Source organism: Natator depressus, chromosome 2 (genome assembly GCF_965152275.1).
Source record: "Natator depressus isolate rNatDep1 chromosome 2, rNatDep2.hap1, whole genome shotgun sequence".
Classification (NCBI taxonomy): Eukaryota; Metazoa; Chordata; order Testudines; family Cheloniidae; genus Natator; species Natator depressus.
In genome coordinates, this window is record NC_134235.1 from 243303184 (window position 1) to 243323324 (window position 20141).

The window sequence follows — 20141 nt, forward strand, 5'->3', positions numbered from 1 at the left end:
GCTTTGCAAGAGGATGTTGTGAAGGCCAAGACTATAACTAAAAAGAACTAGATAAATTCATGGAGGATAGGTCCATCAATGGCTATTAGCCAAGATGTGCAGGGATGGTGTCCCTAGCCTCTGTTTGCCAGAACCTGGGAATGGGCAACAGGGGATGGATCACTTTATTACCTGTTCTGTTCATTCCCTCTGGGGCACCTGACATTGGCCAGTGTCGGAAGGCAGGATAGTGGGCTAGATGGATCTTTGGTCTGACTCAGTATGGCCGTTCTTCTTATCTTCGTGAGTCCTGTGTGACCATGACCTGATCTCGTCCTAGTGGAGACTAATGTATTCAGTGATCCTTGAGGCTTTGTAACCCTGTGACGAGGTGGACTAGATCCAGAGGCCCCCGGCTGGAGGCCTTGTGGCCCTGCTGCACTCTGCCCCAGAAAAGGATAGTAGAGGGGTCCTCCATGCTGCCTAGAGCAGCTGTGTGGGAAGCAGCTAATTGGGCCCAGCAGGCTAGTATAAGAAGAGCTGCAGGGACAGCGGGAGATCAGTTCCTTGCTCGAGCTGGCTGAGAGTGGATGGTGTCCCTGGCTGGCTGGGAGCTACAGGCCCTCAGACAGAGAAGTCCTGGCTTAGGCCGGGGGTGGGGGGGGGAGGATATGCGAAGGAGCTCTCTGCTGCTGCTGGGGCTCCACCAGAACAAGGCCCGGAGGCAAGGGTGAAGAATGTGCTAGAGCCATGGGGAAGTGGCCCAGGGAGCTGTAGCAGTGACAGTTTATTTAAAGGGGCATGGTCCCACACCAGCACTCGGACTGCTTGAAGAGCCGGGACAATTTGAAAGAGCTCAGAAAGGGCTGAAAGACAGTTTGAAATAAGTCCTAATGGACTGATTGAGGAGCAAGCCCAAAGATATGATTGCAGATCGAGGGACCTTACAGAAGACACTGAGATAGGCCCCTTGTTAGATGTATATCCCAGAAGGGGGTTGATTTTTATCTCGCATACAAACGGTCTGACTCGGCTGGAGGGCTGAGCCACCACAAACTGAGAGAGAGGAAGCAGGTACATACACTGAGATGGGGCACTTGCGAGAGGTGAGTGTACCCCATTGCAAGCCCTTAGATCAAAAGGAGGACTACAGATCAGTTAATTGGGGGGGCAGGGGTCCTGCTGTTATACATGTCTTACTGTGCACCAAATTCTGCCTTCAGATTCAATGTAAGTTGTACATAGGTAGCTGAGACCAAAATCTGGTACCACAGACTAGAAAGATGCATAATATTGGGATTCCATACGGATACAATAGACCCTTTCTAATTCACAGTAATGACTGGGAGGGGTACTGCAAATTACCAAATCCTGTGAATTAATGTGACAGGATCCCCGGGGTACAACCTGGAACTGTGGGACTGCTATGCCCCCTCAACTTTAGCCTTGTCTGTCTCTCACAAAGCTATGTCAGTGACAAGTAGCAACACCTCTCTAGGCACTGTGATCACTCAGTCATCAATATGTGGCGCCATACACCCCAGGAAATTGCAAGAATACTTCCTGAGCCACACATAAATCATACAGAGAGAGGCACCAGCAAATCATCCCAGCTCCCAGCCTTGCACCCCAGAAATATACCATCTTACACTGCTCAACATTCCCTTGGACAGTGCAAGCTCATTAATAAGTTTGCCACGTCTTCAAAGGAAAGTGGATGTGCGCTAGCCTTTGTAATCTGAGCTGAGATTCCCCAAGTTCTTCAACAAAAAACACACTGTTTTAAATAAAATATTAACTACATTTATTAACTACAGAAAGACAGACAGATTTTAAGTGATTATAAGCAGCAGGCATAGAGGTCAAAGTTGACTACTTAAAGTTAGAATTTAGACTGTGTTTCTATTTTTTTTATTATTTAACAGACTAAGCAAAATTTGAATCAAGCAGTCTCTCACCCTTACAGGCAGCTTACAGTTCCTCAATACACAGACTGGACTCCCTTCCAGCCTTGAACCAATCTCTCTAGTTCAAAGTCTTTGTCTTCCAGGCATTGAGAAGGAGGGGGAGAGAGGCCAAGTGATGATGTCACTGTTACTCTCTTATACCTTCTTCCAGTTGCTAGAAAGATCCTTGCTGTGACATGGAGTCAGGCAGTCCCCGTTGGTCAGGCGGTCCTCATTGTGTGTGTGCCCTCTCTGAGAAGCCTCGGGGAGAGTGGATTCTTCTTGATGGGCCACTAATGCCTGTCTGGCCAGTGATGGGTGCTCCTTTGTCCCTACTGACGAGGTGGACTAACCTCACAACATATTTCAGTAATGCATATAGCAATACCTCATAACTTCACATATGATGACAATACATACAGTCCAACAGGATATTAATGTTCAACAGATCAAGACTATCACACGGCTTGCATTGTACGAAACATATAATCATATGACAGTGGTGAATATGGGAGTCCAGGATGCAGTTCTGAGGTACAGAGTGTCATAATTAGTAAGGGCCAGATCATGATACTCTTGCTCACCTTGAATAGTACCTTATATCACCAGTAATCCCATTGAGAAAGAAATGAAAATGCAAAGATACCAGAGGATATGAAGTCTCTCTGTTTCTTTGGCTCATTTTGTAAGTAGGTAATAATATGGGGCACAAAGGGAGAGTCATAAGTCTCTGAGATGCAGATGGTTATCTATTCTACTGAAAAATACAAAAGCTACCAAAAAGACAGTGAGATGGCTTCTTGTAATTGTGTTTTGGGAGCTTAATTTGGAACACAATTGTACCTACTAGTATATTTGATTTGATCAATCATTATGTCCCCTGTGGCTAATCCAGATCCTCCCCCTGCTCCATCAAAGCAGTTTTATTTTACCATAATAGTTGCAGAGTCTGAAATGGGAAGGTTTCATTTTCAGACACTCTAGGGGGTGCAGTGTTCATGCTCAGTCTGTGGCCTTAACAAACACATTTATTTTTTAGAGGAATTATAGCTATACTCAGTATCTGGAGAATGTAAAATTAAAATGATTTATTCTATAATAAATTTATGCATAGGATAATGGTTTCCTCATATTTGATGAGAGCATTATCTTGGGAGCAGTGGCGGCATCAGAGATGCTCTGCTTGCTTTGCATTTCTCAGCTGACCTGCTCACAAGATGGCACTGTTCTTAAGTCAGGTGAATTTATTAGAGTGATTTGTAGCAGAGCTGCCATTGCTAAGGGTCTGCTGGCATTTTTTAGGAATATATGCAAATTTATTATAACCAGCTCCAATATTCTTTTTGGTGATCAGCTGTGCACAAGGAGTACAACTTTATCTTATGAGTGAAAGTCTTTGTTTTGTTATTTACATCATAAGTAGAATTACAAATAAACAAAAGTTTTTAAAAAATTGTCTGCTGAAATGCATTAGTGTATAATCAAAATATATATGTTGTTATAATTATGCAGCCTATTTCACAAATTGCATGTGTGTGACAGTAGGACGTTGTTGAAATATTTTCAGCAAAATTCAGAATGGTCAGAATTCAGGCATTCTTTACTGTATTTTAAATGGATCCTGATTTTATTATTTTTTTTTGCATTAGATCAAGACTATTTCCAGTGAAAGGAAGCTCATTGAAACCAAAACTTGCATCAGAAAAAAATGATGATTTTTCATGTTTTTAGAACAGAATTTCAGTTTCCATGAAATTTTACCAAAATACACTTAAAATAACACAATAAATACATTACAGTGGCAGAAAATGAGGTAAATGAAGTTGCTGAACATCCTGTGAAAAGGTCCTCTCCTGTCTGAGAGGCTGCTCCTCTGTTCTTCCTCCTGTAATTGATTGTTTTCTCTTTTCCCCCATCTTATTAATCCCTCCCTTGGTGCTGCCTTTTTCTTTGCCTGCATTGATGCAATCTGCTCTCCAGACTGCCCATCTACTGCTCTCTCTGTGCCCCTGCTCAACCTGGCACAGTTTCAAGAACAAATGCCAGGGGATAAAGTTTAGAGAGGCTACAGTCAAATGCTGGGGTGGGCCTTCTGAGCAACCAGAAGAGGTACTAAACCACATTCCCCCAGCACTGTAGCAAAGAGCAGTGCTCTGGGATGAGTTTTCAAAGCTGGAATCATCATGGCTGATTTTAGATACCATGATGATTGAAGGCTATAGAAACCCCTGAGATAAGTTACTTCAACAAAAGTAGAAGAGTGAAGTAAGAGTGCTTGTACAACTTGGCTTCTGGCAGGGAAATTAAGGAAATCTGTAGATGCTTTCCCTGCTACTTGCTACTTCTGGTGGAATTCTGCTCCACTTCGCAATGCAGAATTTTGCAGAAATAATGTTGTGTGTGCAGAACATCCGATGAAGTGAGCTGTAGCTCACGAAAGCTTATGCTCAAATAAATTGATTAGTCTCTAAGGTGCCACTAGTACTCCTTTTCTTTTCCCCACAGAAATGGGCTGCAGTGCTGCTAGTCACCACTAGGGTCCACTGGACTCAGCAGAGCCCAGCTTGCACAAGGGAAACACTGCTGTGGGGAGGGAGAGGGAGCTACAGGGTTCCGGGCAGCTGCAGTTCTCAGCATGCCCTGAGGGAAGGAGAGGATGGCACGCAGTAAACTCCATGCAAGCCTGGGGCCAAGCATCAGGCTGTTTCTCCCTCTGGATCCCTGGGCTCGGCGGGGAGGGAAGGGGGGTGTCTGGGCAAGGCAGGACCCACAGCTGCACTATGAGGGTGTGTCTGGGCTGGGGGGGGGTGCCCTGCGGCCGGGCTCTGGTGGGGACAGGGTGCACGTATCTGGGCTGGGGGAGCCCCATGGTTGGGCTCTGGGAAGGGGGGGTTCAGGTATATTGTCTGGAGGGGCTGCATGTGGGCTCGGGGGGGGGAGGGGTTGTGGGTGTCTGGCCCCCCAGCTAGGCTCGTGTCGGGGGGGAGGGTGGCAGAGAAACAGGAACTGGGTTGTCAGAGGGGTTTCTTTAATTCTCTACTCCTGGGGGAATTTTTGTGTGTGACTGTATTGTTACAGGTTTCAGAGTAGCAGCCGTGTTAGTCTGTATTCGCAAAAAGAAAAGGAGTACTTGTGGCACCTTAGAGACTAACACATTTATTTGAGCATAAGCTTTCATGAGCTACAGCTCACTTGAGCTGCAGTAGCTCCCTGCTGGAAGTGGATTAAGGTAAAGTGCAGATAGGCACTTTTAGCACAGAATAAGTGTGTCCACATGGTGAGCTAGTGCAGAATAGCTATTGTGCTTTAAATTCACACCCTATCTTATTTCACAATAGCATCTCCTTATATACTTAACATCAGGGACAAGTTTATGAACTTTGCTGAACTGGTGCTATAGAAAGCAATGAGAAGTGTTCCTTGTGGAGGATGAAGGTAAATAGGGCCAATATATATTGGGTGGGAGCTGATGTATAGAGTACCATCATCTTTTACTAAAGGACTGATAATAAACACATCAGATACTTAAAGCAGATATTCATGTTACTGGTGTATTTGTTTTTCTCTAGCTGCTTCACATGAGGCAAAATATGAAACAAGCAGCATCAATAATACTTAGAGCTGGTTTAGCTAGTAATTCCTATAGTTAAGATTACCTGACATTTCTCATTTATATGACCCTGTTTTCAGTTGCTTATACATTTGTCATTCTTTAACATATTGGGATGAAATTTTCAGTGTGTGGGGGAGCAAGGGGGGAAGTTCAACAGAAATTATACCAATTCTTAGAATGAGGTTTGGGAAAATGTTTTGCCCACGTTAAATAAATAAATCCTACAATTATTTTGTTGAGAAGCTCTAATTCCTACAGGTCTTGGAGCAGGGATTTGAAATTTGGTGTGTAGGGGTTGTCCATAATAAGTATGAGCCTTTTCCTATCCCTGTGAAAATTTGCACAAAATATGGCTAATTTATAACTTTCAAAAAATTTCAGTTTACACATGCTTAGAATCTTGTTAGTTTGTAAATTCTCCAAAGATTCCATCTGCACCAAGTGTGCTCCAGCCCAGGGCTACAGGGGCTGAGCAGGACTTTCCCCATGATTGCAGCCCGTGGTTGCGCTGGGCTGCTGTGGCACTGGGCATCAGAGCTGAGAGTGGTGACAGTGTCTCTCCTGTGCTCTCAATGCCTCCCTGCTGGTGTCCACACACCTGCTGGCATGTGTGCTAGGTCATGCCTCATGGAGGATGCTGTTTTGAAGAGCATGCTGCTCTGCCCTTGTGTACACGGTGTACGCAAGTTCATGCTAGCAGGGCTGGACTGGCATGATCTTCAAAATGGCATCACCCACCCATGATACCAGAGAAAACCACATCCAGTTTTGTCTCACTACTGGACGAAGGACAACCCACAGGAAAAGAGACTGTCTGGCTTAAAACAGGATGAATGGTGTGCCTAGATAAAAGGGCCTCTGTCTCATACTCTGTCTAGTGGCTAGCTCACCCAGAAGATGACAACCTATTACTGCTATAATTTATTCTTTTAGCAAAGATTTCTGCCACTTGAGCTGTGGATCTAAAGGTTCCTAAGCTGCTGGTGACCGATATGGTAGCTAATATGGTTTCACATGATTGAATTTCTGTGTTTTAGTTTGCTTTATTAAAACCTAGGAAATTCCATTAAAACAAAAAACACTGTGAATGGGGGTGCCTGGGATGGACCACACTGAGAATGCCACGCTGGGGCAGACTGCAAAAATCAGAGCAGAAAATCACCCAAAACTGGTGGCTTGGTCTATAGTTAGACTCACCAAGGCAGCTTCTGCAGTACCACAGTGGTTAACCAGAAGCCAAACACAGTCCCCCTTGGGCATTCCAGCCCTTTTCTCCAATCCCGACAAACAGATCTAATATGGTGAGAGGTTACTGAAAACCCAATTCACCATATGTGAGGTTCTACTAATCCCAGAGGATCAGACACTTACCCCCAGGTCATTATGTATCTCAGATTTTACCCAAATATCACACTGTCAGATAATCTTTAGTAAACGAATGAAAGATTTTCTTAATAGAAAGAAGAGTTATTGAATGGTTAAGAAGTCATATACATACAGGTTTCAGAGTAACAGCCGTGTTAGTCTGTAGTGAACTGTAGCTCACGAAAGCTTATGCTCAAATAAATTGGTTAGTCTCTAAGGTGCCACAAGTACTCCTTTTCTTTTTGCGATATACGTACAGGTGATTGCAAAGTCCTTAGATCAAGTTTGTAGCAGTGATGGAATAGTCTGCTGGCTTACAAAAGTGTCTCTGGTAACTTCCAAAAGATTGAAAGGTCATAGAATCATAGAATATCAGGGTCGGAAGGGACCTCAGGAGGTCATCTAGTCCAACCCCCTGCTCAAAGCAGGACCAATCCCCAATTAAATCATCCCAGCCAGGGCTTTGTCAAGCCTGACCTTAAAAACTTCTAAGGAAGGAGATTCTACCACCTCCCTAGGTAACGCATTCCAGTGTTTCACCACCCTCCTAGTGAAAAAGTTTTTCCTAATATCCAACCTAAACCTCCCCCACTGCAACTTGAGACCATTACTCCTTGTCCTGTCATCTTCTACCACTGAGAATAGTCTAGAACCATCCTCTTTGGAACCACCTCTCAGGTAGTTGAAAGCAGCTATCAAATCCCCCCTCATTCTTCTCTTCTGCAGACTAAACAATCCCAGTTCCCTCAGCCTCTCCTCATAAGTCATGTGTTCCAGACCCCTAATCATTTTTGTTGCCCTTCGGTGGACTCTCTCCAATTTATCCACATCCTTCTTGTGGTGTGGGGCCCAAAACTGGACACAGTACTCCAGATGAGGCCTCACCAATGTCGAATAGAGGGGAACGATCACGTCCCTCGATCTGCTCGCTATGCCCCTACTTATACATCCCAAAATGCCATTGGCCTTCTTGGCAACAAGGGCACACTGCTGACTCATATCCAGCTTCTCGTCCACTGTCACCCCTAGGTCCTTTTCCGCAGAACTGCTGCCTAGCCATTCGGTCCCTAGTCTGTAGCTGTGCATTGGGTTCTTCCGTCCTAAGTGCAGGACCCTGCACTTATCCTTACTGAACCTCATCAGGTTTCTTTTGGCCCAATCCTCCAATTTGTCTAGGTCCCTCTGTATCCTATCTCTGCCCTCCAACGTATCTACCACTCCTCCCAGTTTAGTATCATCCGCAAATTTGCTAAGAGTGCAATCCACACCATCCTCCAGATCATTTATGAAGATATTGAACAAAACCGGCCCCAGGACCGACCCCTGGGGCACTCCACTTGACACCGGCTGCCAACTAGACATGGAGCCATTGATCACTACCCGTTGAGCCCGACAATCTAGCCAACTTTCTACCCACCTTATAGTACATTCATCCAGCCCATACTTCTTTAACTTGCTGATAAGAATACTGTGGGAGACCGTGTCAAAAGCTTTGCTAAAGTCAAGAAACAATACATCCACTGCTTTCCCTTCATCCACAGAATCAGTAATCTCATCATAGAAGGCGATTAGATTAGTCAGGCATGACCTTCCCTTGGTGAATCCATGCTGACTGTTCCTGATCACTTTACTCTCGTGTAAGTGCTTCAGGATTGATTCCTGGAGGACCTGCTCCATGATTTTTCCGGGGACTGAGGTGAGGCTGACTGGCCTGTAGTTCCCAGGATCCTCCTTCTTCCCTTTTTTAAAGATTGGCACTACATTAGCCTTTTTCCAGTCATCTGGGACTTCCCCCGTTCGCCATGAGTTTTCAGAGATAATGGCCAATGGCTCTGCAATCACATCCGCCAATTCCTTTAGCACTCTCGGATGCAACTCGTCCGGCCCCATGGACTTGTGCACGTCCAGCTTTTCTAAATAGTCCCTAACCACCTCTTTCTCCACAGAGGGCTGGCCATCTACTCCCCATGTTGCGATGCCCAGCGCAGCAGTCTGGGAGCTGTCCTTGTTAGTGAAGACAGAGGCAAAAAAAGCATTGAGCACATTAGCTTTTTCCACATCCTCTGTCACTAGGTTGCCTCCCTCATTCAGTAAGGGGCCCACAGTTTCCTTGGCTTTCTTCTTGTTGCCAACATACCTGAAGAAACCCTTCTTGTTACTCTTGACATCTCTTGCTAGCTGCAGCTCCAGGTGCGATTTGGCCCTCCTGATTTCATTCCTACATGCCCGAGCAATATTTTTATACTCTTCCCTGGTCATATGTCCAACCTTCCACTTCTTGTAAGCTTCTTTTTTATGTTTAAAATCCGCTAGGATTTCACCATTAAGCCAAGCTGGTCGCCTGCCATATTTACTATTCTTTCGACTCATCGGGATGGTTTGTCCCTGTAACCTCAACAGGGATTCCTTGAAATACAGCCAGCTCTCCTGGACTCCTTTCCCCTTCATGTTAGTCCCCCAGGGGATCCTACCCATCCGCTCCCTGAGGGAGTCAAAGTCTGCTTTCCTGAAGTCCAGTATCCTGCTGCTTACCTTTCTTCCCTGTGTCAGGATCCTGAACTCGACCATCTCATGGTCACTGCCTCCCAGATTCCCATCCACTTTTGCTTTCCCCACTAATTCTTCCCTGTGTCATCAGTCCATAGTTCAAAATATTCCTTTTAGTTGTAAATCAACAATCCAGAGAATTGGAGCAGGAAAGAGGCAAAATGGAGATGTCCGAAACAAAGCTCACAGTCCCGTCTTATTTATTGCAGAAGCTGGAAAGTATATAGTGAATGAGATTAGGAAGAGAGGATGATTTTGTGTTTGAGGCAGCTGAATGTGCCCCTAGAGAAATGGATTCTGCCTCTTCCACAAAGTTCCTGTTTTGCTGGGCATGTCACTTAATTGTCACCTGTAAAGAGTTTAATTTGAGTGTTCTTCATTTTTAGGGTGCCTGATTTGAGACATCTGAGGTCTGATTTGTGGAAATACTGAGCACTCAGCTGAAAACTGAAGTCAATGGGAGCAGTACTTTGAATCTATAAAATACTATATAATGCAAAGAACTATATAATGCTAAGAACTAAGATTTTTCAATCAGGTTCTGAGTGCCTCAGATCAGGGACCCTAAATTAGTGGACCCTATTGAGCTTAATCTCTTTGTGCCTCTCTTCCCCATCTGTAAAATGGGAATAAAAATACCCCCTTACCTCACAGGGATGCTGTGAAAATAAATTAAAGTTACTGAAGCACTCACATGCTACCTATGAGGTAACTGATAATTTTGAATTCAGAACAGTGTTTGAATGGTGTGTATTAAATAAGACCAAACACTGAATAATAAAGATAAAACCAAATACTGCTCATTCTGTGAGCACCAGGCATCCTGTGCCTGTGCACAGAAGAAGACTGATCCTGTGGGGGAAAATGGTATGTTATCATGTAATTAAAGACTGTATCATACTGCATACACCCAAAGGGGTCTAATTAAGCTTGCAGAGTCAACCTTTATTTTGGGATTTTCTAATTTTGTTGAGTGAGTGACTATGCAACCTTAATATTCTTCAGTGTAGCCTTTGGCTGCAACAGGTTGAGTATACTGTGGTTCAGAACGATATACATTTGAAAAGAGAAAGTGTAGGTTTGCAAGTAAAATTACCATGCATGGTGTAAATGCCTTAATTTGCAATTCCTGCTCTATTAGCTGTATAACATTGTACCACTGAATGTAAACTCCTCAGGGGGATTGTTTGCCTTTAGGTTCCTAACTTGCTTCATAAATGTCCATATCTCAGAGGACTGTAAGACAGCTAATCACCTGAGCAGGTGGTTTTTGTTAGTGAAGAGGCTGGGAAGGGGCATGTTAATAGAAGAAAGCAGAGCTGTGTGGGTCTCAGGTTCATTAGCTGTAGTTGAGAGCACCTGCTGTTCCTGAAACACATTCATTCCATCACATGATTTACATACTGAACACACATTCTAAGAAAAAAAACAAGGAGTACTTGTGGCACCTTAGAGACTAACAAATTTATCTGGGCATAAACTTTCGTGGGCTAAAACCGATGAAGTGGGTTCTAACCCATAAAAGCTTATGCCCAAATAAATTTGTTAGTCTCTAAGGTGCCACAAGAAGTCCTCGTTTTTTTTGCTGATACAGATTAACACGGCTACCACTCTGAAACCTGTCACACATTGTAAGGTTGCACTTGAAGGGAAAGGTACTTCAGTTCCTTTGAGACTGTTGGTACATGCAGTACAGCAGGTAAATTTGAGAATGCTATAATTATTTGGTACATTTTCATGTGTGCACTATTATTTATTAGCTTGTATGCATACATTTTCTTTTGGCATCAAAATTCTATTTGGGAATTCATACAGTCAATTAACCATTTAACCAGAAACAATTAATGACTACAGTGAAAGAGCTAGCTAAAATTTTAATAACATCTCTCATATCATCACATTTCTTCAGTGTTTGAAGTCCTGTGGACACTTCTAAAATGTTGCATTCATAGCTAATATCATTTCATAATAAGTCAGTGGTCCCTAAACTTTTCAGGGTGGTGCCCCCGCCCCTTACCCTGGAGCCGGGCCAGGAGCGGGACCTGGGCTGAGGCTGGGGGGCTGGGAGCAGAGCCATGGCTGAGCCAGGGTGGGGGGTGGGGCAGCTGGGGCCAGCAGCCAGAGCAGAGCTGGGGGCAGAGCAGGGTGGGGTGGCGCTCCCATCCCACCCACTCTGGGTGCTGGCCCAGACCCCACCACATCCCCCTGAATGTTTCTCTGTGCCCCCCCTGTTTGGGGACCACTACAATAAGTAGTACAGTAGTTTGGGAGATACAATAACATTGAATGTTGTGATGCTGTTGTTGTTGCATAGAATATGTCAAACATACTAACGGACATCTTCCCTAATAGGCATAGGCTGAGGGTGGACCCCCACTTTGGGGAGGCTAGTCCTCCGGCCCTGTCCTTTCTGCACAAGGGCCCACCCCCTCATGACCAGAGAAGCCCTGAGCCAGCCCCACCACCACCAGAGGAATCCTGGGGCAGCCCCAGCGCGTCTCCCATCCTGAGACCCCCAGCTGCCCAGTGGAAGAGCACTGAGCTTTTTATATGCGCCATGCAGGTTCCGGGGTGGACAATCAAGATGCTAATGGAGCACTCAAGGACAATAAAGCCATTGCGGAGAAACTAAATGAACTCTTTGCATTGATCTTCATGGCTGAGGATGTGAGGGAGATTCCCAAACCTGAGCCATTCTTTTTGGGTGACAGATCTGAGGAACTGTCCCAAATTGAGGTGTCATTAGAGGAGGTTTTGGAACAAATTGATAAACTAAACAGTAATAAATCACCAGGACCAGATGGTATTCACCCAAGAGTTCTGAAGGAACTCAAATGTGAAATTGAAGAACTAATAACTGTAGTCTGTAACCTATCATTTAAATCAGCTTCTGTACCAAATGACTGGAGGATAGCTAATGTGATGCCAATTTTTAAAAAGGGCTGCAGAGGTGATCCTGGCAATTATAGGCTGGTAAGCCTGACTTCAGTACTGGGCAAACTGGTTGAAACTATAGTAAAGAACAAAATTGTCAGGCATGTAGATGAACATAATTTGTTGGGGAAGAGTCAACATGGTTTTTGTAAAGGAAAATCATGCCTCACCAATCTACTAGAATTCTTTGAGGGGATCAACAAGCATGTGGACAAGGGGGAGATCCAGTGGATATAGTTTACTTAGATTTTCAGAAAGCCTTTGACAAGGTCCCTGACCAAAGGCTCTTACGCAAAGTAAGCTGTCATGGGATAAGAGGAAAGATCCTCTCATGGATTGGTCACTGGTTAAAAGATAGGAAACAAAGGGTAGGAATAAATGGTCAGTTTTCAGAATGGAGAGAGGTAAATAGTGGTGACCCCCAAGGGGTCCATCCTGGGACCAGTCCTATTCAACATATTCATAAATGATCTGGAAAAAGGGGTAAACAGTGAGGTGGCAAAATTTGCAGATGATACAAAACTACTCAAGATAGTTAAGTCCCAGGCAGACTGTGAAGAGCTACAAAAGGATCTCTCAAAACTAGGTGACTGGGCAACAAAATGGCAGATGAAATTCAGTGTTGATAAATGCAAAGTAATGCATATTGGAAAACATAATCCCAACTATACATATAAAATGATGGGGTCTAAATTAGCTCTCACTAAATTAGCTTTCACTCAAGAAAGAAATCTTGGAGTCATTGTGGATAGTTCTCTGAAAACATCCATTCAATGTGCAGCGGCAGTCAAAAAAGCAAACAGAATGTTGGGAATCATTAATAAAGGGATAGATAACAAGAAGGAAAATATCATATTGCCTCTATATAAATCCATGGTACGCCCCCATCTTGAATACGCATGTAGATGTGGTCACCCCATCTCAGAAAAGATATATTGGAACTGGAAAAAGTTCAGAAAAGGGCAACAAAAATGATTAGAGGTATGAAATGGCTTCCGTATGAGGAGACATTAATAAGACTGGGACTTTTCAGCTTGGAAAAGAGACAACTAATGGGGATACGACAGAGGTCTATACAATCATGACTGATGTGGAGAAAGTAAATAAGGCAGTGTTATTTACTCCTCCTCATAACACAAGAACTAGGGGTCACCAAATGAAATTAATAGGCAGCAGGTTTAAAACAAACAAAAAAAGGAAGTATTTCTTCACACAATGCACAGTCAACCTGTGGAATTGTTTGCCAGAGGATATTGTGAAGGCCAAGACTATAACAGGATTCAAAAAAGAACTAGATGAATTCATGGAGGATAGGTCCATCAATGGCTATGAGCCAGGATGGGCAGGGATGGTGTCCCTAGCCTCTGTTTGCCAGAAGCTGGGAATGGTTGACAGGGCATGGATCACTTGATGATTACCTGTTCTGCTCATTCCCTCTGGGGCACTCTGCATTGGCCAGTGTTGGAAGACAGGATACTGGGCTAGATGGACCTTTGTTCTGACCCAGTATGGCCATTCTTATGTGACATTTTTGTATTTTTCTCTCTCATTTTGTAAGCAAGCAGTTTTAAAGTGAGGTGAAACTTGGGGTTACACAAGACAAATCAGACTGCTGAAAGAGTTACAGTAGTCTGGAAAGGTTGACAGCTACTGTTCTAGTAAGTTACACTGCATATCCATCTGTTTAAACAGCTGATGCCAGTACATCAGCTCAAAGTTCAGTCTTTTTTTGAGTGACACAAAGTATTTGGTTTTAACACAAAGGACTTCATTGGGGGAATGACACAAGGATGCAGCAGTGGAGGAAGTGTTTTGAAAGAAGCAGCAACCGAAGGCTGAATTTAAACTCAGAGTTGTTGGTAGAATTGTGAAAGTATTGTGCTACCTCTGCCAGATGCAAACATCCCTTTACCACCTAAGATCCTTATTCAGGTCAATCAGTCACACAAGGAATATGCTGTTTTATCTCTATGCCAATTTAACTTTACTTCCAATGAGAAATAACCCTATTATTTATTTGTATTGCAATAGTGCCCCAGGAAAGTATTGTAACCCTAGTGCAGCGTTTCTCAAATGCAGCCACCATGGCCGCATGTGGCCACCAGGAGCTTTTCGCGTGGCCACAGTCTCCTGGGTGGCGATGGAGGGGGGAAAGCAGGAGCAGGCAGGTGGTGGGGCTTGGGCTTCAGACCTGGGATGGTGGATGGCAGGCTCCAGGCATGTGGCAGTGACTCCATTCCTTGAATATGGGCTTTGAGCCCTGATCCCTGCCCTGGTCCCAGGCTCACTCCTCACCCACTGCCTCCTCTGGCCCTGGGCTCCAGCTGTGCAGCAGTGGGCTCTGACCCTCAGCCGCAGGTCCACCGTGGGGCCATGCGATCCGGCTCTGGCCCCCAGCCATGTGGCAGTGACTGCTGGCCCCACACTCACCACCCCCCCACATCACCCCTGACCCCTACTGCATCCTCCATCCCCAGCTGCACGGCTGCAGGGCTCTGGTCCCCGGACTCACCCTCCCATCACCCCTGGTCCTGAACTGCCTCCCTACCCACCTCTCCATCCAGGGCTTAATTTGTCCCAGCTTGCCAGGGCTGAGTAAGTCTGCTGTGAAAAGTGATATCTGTATGTTTGTTAATATCACTTTTCACTGCCTCCCTGCTAGCTAGCAAGTCTGCTGCTGTGAAAAATGATATTAACAAAATACAAAGAGTACTTTTCACAGAAACAGACTTACTAGCTAGCAAGTCTTTAAAAAAAAGTAAGCAAAAAAAGCAAAAGAAATAACAACCAAAAGGTACAAGAACATGCAAAGCACATTATTTGTTTCTATTCTGTTTAGGTCCAGTAAAGAACAGAGAAAACTGTACATTATTTTTATTCTTGAATCTGCGAAAAAAACCAACATAAATAAATTACAATGATTTGGACGTGGATATGTGCATATTTATTTGTTTTTCCTAAAGTTAATTGAGTATGTTAGGAAAACTTGTCAGAGCGGCCACCAGCAACCAAAAAATTTCTGCCCTAGTGTGTGTGTTCTAGGTGCTATATACATGTATAGGATGATATATGTCCTGCTTCTAAGACTATACAACTTAATTTGAAACAAATGGGCAAAACAAACTTGATTATCTATCTGCATTATAAGATGTTGGTGTGGCCAAAGGAAGTCTGGTATATCAGGATTTTTTTCACTGAGAAGATAGTATAAGTGAATAAAGCAATGAGCAAAACTGAATTTCATTCCTTATATTTTTTTTCAGAGGCTGTGAATGGAAGAGATTTAAGCAGTAAATTAGGTCATTATCAGCTCTTAACAAACGGGTTGTAAGTTAATGCCTTGAGCACAGCTTTAGGTGGAGAACACGTTGAAGAACTGATCATTCTCTGCAGTAATGATGGATTTGGATGGAATTGTGGCTGTTACACAGTGTATCCTTAGAGATACGAGGGGATGGGGGTACAGGGTGCTGGCTCCGGGAGGGGTCTCAGGGCTGGGGGTTAGGGTGCAGGAGGGGAGTGGGCTCCCCCTGGTCAGCACTTACCTTGGGTGGCTCCTGGGCAGTGATGCAGTGGGGCTAATGCAGGCTTCCTGCCTGCCCCGGCCCCACGCTGCACCTGGAATGTGACTCTGCCCCCACAGCCCCCATTGGCTGCAGTTCCCCATTCCTGGCCAATGGGAGCTACGGGGGCAGTGCTTGCAGGCAAGAGCAGTGTGCGGATACCCATTCCTGCCCTCTCCCCGGGGCCTTAGGGGTGTCCCAGGAGCGGTGCTTGGCCAGGGCAGGCAGTGAGCCACCAGACTTTTAGCGGCTGGAGATCACAATCGACTGGCAGAGGCTCCAGGATTGGCCAGTCGATCGCGATCTACCGGTTGGTGACCACTGCCCTAAATCATCCATCATTTTGAAAAATCTTGGTTTCCTAGAATAGACTCTCCCTGTAATATCTTCCTCTCGTGTTCTTGTCAAAAACTAGATGTTTTTCCAGAACTATGCACAAGTGAAGGCTCTTTCTGTTACTGCAAGCGAGGTCCTCTTTCATACAGGTCTTCCCAATGAGTTGGCAAATGAGCAGGTGGTTTGTGGTCTGCACTTCACCACTCTCACGTGTATTTGTCATTAGAGTAGCCTCATTTGATCGTGTTAGTTTTTGATTTACTAGTTTGTGTGTGCAGGTGGTTCAGTCATCACCATGTTGACCGGCTGCCAATAACAGTGGTCCTCCTGGGGTTCCAAATCTATTTCCGTGTGTCCAGCTGCACGTAGTCTGTCATTCCATAACCGCAGTCATGCCTTGTTAACTGTCGTATCGAAAGGCACAACACTGGTTATAATTTTGCAATTTAAGGTGTTTGGTTACTTTTGTTTGACTATATAATGAATACCTTGGATCTTCCGTCTGCTGTGATCTTTCCTTTTGGCTTACTATCTTCCTCCTGATATTAGGTGGTGCATTGTCAGCCAGTAAGTACAGGCTATCCTTTGGTGTTGGCTTTAGACATCCTGTTATTACATGACAGCTGTCGTTTAGAACAGGGTCTGGTTTCTTAGCATGGACAGATTGTTTCCACACTGGACATGCATACTCTGCTGTAGGGTAGCACACAGCAATAGCAGTGGTTCGCAAAGTAGCTGGATTAGCTTCCCACTTTGAGGTGACAAACTATCAGAGGATGTTGTTGCGGGCACTAACTATCCCTTTCATCTTCTCTATATGTTCTTAAAAGGAAAGTGTTTGGTCCAATGTCACTAGGTAGACAGGGTTTGGGTGATTAGCCTCTGGGACTTTATCCCAGGTGGTAATTAATTTCCACTTGGCTTTTCAATGACGTAGGTGAAAAAGCCATCACCTGTGTTTTGCTGGGTTGGTGTGAAGCTGGTTCTTCTGTAATAAGCTGACAGGTTGCTCAATGCACATGTCAGTCTGGTCTCAACAGTAGCAAAGTCCTTCTCCTGTGACGTAAAGCATATGCCATCAGCATGTATTGGCTCCTCGTATTGCTTTGTATGGGCTGATTATTGATATATATGTTCGTAGGGGCAAGGTTGCGGAAGATTGGCGAGGAGCTAAGTGGTGGACTGAGTATGTGACTGGATGTAAGCGGAGGATGCAGGCAGCTTCAATGAACTTTGTCCGACAGACCCTGCCAAATGGTATTGTAGCTCAGCATATTTTTGCCTGTAAACAAGTTAGTTTATGTAATAAGCATAAATCATACATATAAGAATGTAACCAGCTGTTGACCCCATGTAACCCCGAGATAAGCGCGGAGAATATAGCGCCACAGAGGACTCTCCCCGGCGGAGTCCTGCCCGTTCAGCTGTCCCGAACGGCCAGAGTCCCCTGCAGCCCCTCTGCGTGTCCTAGGGGCTCCCCGCGCAGATTGGAGCGTAAGTTCTTCCTTCCTTCCTCCAATAAAGCATAGTTTACTATTCTTAGGCCTGAGTGTCCTCCTTTCGCTGGTATCTCCCCCCCGGCCCTTGCGGGCACAATGCTGAAGATGGTTGGTGCCCTGTGGGAGCCATTTTGTTGTCTCCAGCGGCTCTGTTTCTTGCACAGTTCTATGTAAAAACGCCTCTTCTCCAGAAGAGACTGAATGAGCTGCACTAGGTGGTAGTTGTGCATCATATCATGGACTTCGGCAAGCAGGTTTTGATGGCTGACTGTATCGTATGCTGCTGATAGGTCTATGAACACAGAGCCTGTTCCCTCTTTAAAATCCGTTTTCTTCTGGGTGACATTTAGTATTTGGCCAGTGCAGGACTTTCTCGGTCTAAATCCGGCTTGTTCCAGTATTAGATGCTGTTTGATATGAGGTGGCAGGCTTTTGTAAAGTTTATAAAAGTGCCATAGGAGTGCTATTGGCCTGAAGTTCTTAGGGTCAGAGGCATCCTTCCCTGACTTCAGTAGAGCTAATACCTGGACTTGTCACCATAATTTAGGTATTCTTAGTGTAAGTGGAGGAATTTAGTCCCGCTATTGTGGGGAACTTTCCTGGCTTCTGTACTACCCCGGTGAAGTGGGCTAGTGAAAGGATCTGAGTCCTCGCTCCCACTTCCTTTACCCGGTAGCCTCCCTGCCCTTGAGGACTCCCCTTCCACTCTCCTGTCTGGCAGAGTCCTTGTAACCCCAACAAGGCTGGGCCCAGGATTCCTGGGGGGCTCGACCCCCAATCCTGCTGTGGTCACCTAGGACAGGGGCTAGGGTGTCCCCACTCCAGGGTACTCTCTCTGCACTGGGCACTTCTCTGACCCACTGACCATTACATACAATTTAAAGAAAATGCAAGTTATTTAATCAACAATTAATTTTAAAAAGAATAAGGGAAAATGGGAAAGGTTAAAGGAAACACATCACCCCGCTCTGTGGCAGGGAACATCACAACAGTGTCTCTGGAATGTCAGGGCAGTTCGCAGTCTGTTCCTTGTAAGTACCAGGCCGCCTTCTCAGGCCCTGGCTGTGCTGCAGGGATGCTGTGGGTTGGACACTTGCTCTGCTGGTGGCCACATGCTCTCAGGCTCTAAGTGGTAGGACCCTTCTTTCCAGTGTCGCCCCCGCCCTGTCAGGGTTACGATCCAAGCCTGGCCTGCAGAGCCTCTCGGCTGAGGTGTCTCCCTGTGCTGGGCCTGCTGCCCAGGGTCCCCCTCGCTCTCCCTAGCTGCTCACCGCACCCAGCTCCGGACTGCTCCAGCCCCAGCTCCACCACTCTGTCTCAGCACTGCTGCTGCTCTGCCTCCAGCTCCCTGCGCTGCTTCTTTGGCCCCTCTGCCTCTGGTGCTACAGTTCTGCTCCCAGGACAGGTCTGCTCTGCAGGCTGCTCCCGTGACTGCTCCCAGCACTGACCTGCTTCCTGGGCTGCTTTTCTGGCCTCCCTGGCTCTGGTTGCTGCAGCTCTGCTCCCAGGACAGGATCTGCTCTCTCTGGGCTGCTTTTCTGGTCCCTCTGGATCTGGCACAGCTCTGCTCCCCAGCTTAGCTTGGGCCCCTGCTTTCTCCTTAGCTCGGCCCCACTCTGTCTGACCCAGGCAAATCCAGCTCACACGGAGGATGGGACCTACCTGGCCTCCTGACTCTCTGATTAGCCTGCCCACCCTGTCATTCAGGCTGACCAGGAGCATTGGCCTCTCCCCATTGTTCCTGGGGGCTGTCAGTCTCAGGGTCCTGATTCCCCATCGACCCTTCCCCCTTTTTAGTACTGGGAGCTAGCAACTAAAACACCCCCACTGAATGTTAGTAAGGGGGCAACAGTTCTCTTACATTAGGGTTGGTGAACAATTGTTAAAAAGATGTAATACCCATAACTGGGTTGCTGGCCGAAAGTGCTTAATCTGCTCCATGCATATGTTGTTGAGTCCAACTGCTTTGCCATTCTTCAGGTGACTTATTCCAGCACTGAGTTTATCTATTGTGTATGGCACACTGAAATGATTTTCTTCCAGATCAGTTTTAATATTTTACGTTGATTCTTCAGAGCTTTCCTGTTGAGCAGAAGCTGGTGTGCCACCTGGTTGGCTGTGATGTGGTGGTGTTGCTCTACTTTCTTCAGGTCTTTATTCAGCATGTGAAAGGTCAATTGTACATGTGAGGTCACGCTGCATGTGCTACAAAATGTCATCCTCTGCACAGTGTGACCTCATATATATGGTGTGTAAAATTCACACTGGGTAGAGGATGCACTTTTGTAGCGCAAAATAGCATCCTGCATACAATGTGACCTCACGTGCACTGTACACATGAGGTCATGCTGTGTGGAAC

General features: G+C 45.6%; 1 protein-coding gene across 3 annotated transcripts in view; it reads left to right on the forward strand.

The window, feature by feature from the left end:
* PTPRN2 (protein tyrosine phosphatase receptor type N2) overlaps positions 1 to 20141 on the forward strand; it is a 1019026-nt gene that overhangs the window by 166491 nt on the left and 832394 nt on the right. Inside the window, exon 1 of one of the 3 annotated variants that reach the window (XM_074946269.1) lies at positions 17425 to 17540. The exons of the other annotated variants lie outside the window; for them this stretch is intronic. Coding sequence (XP_074802370.1) covers positions 17495 to 17540 — 46 coding nt within the window. The 5' untranslated portion in view covers positions 17425 to 17494. Of the gene's footprint in view, positions 1 to 17424; positions 17541 to 20141 lie in introns of those variants that run through there. 3 annotated transcript variants of the gene reach the window in all.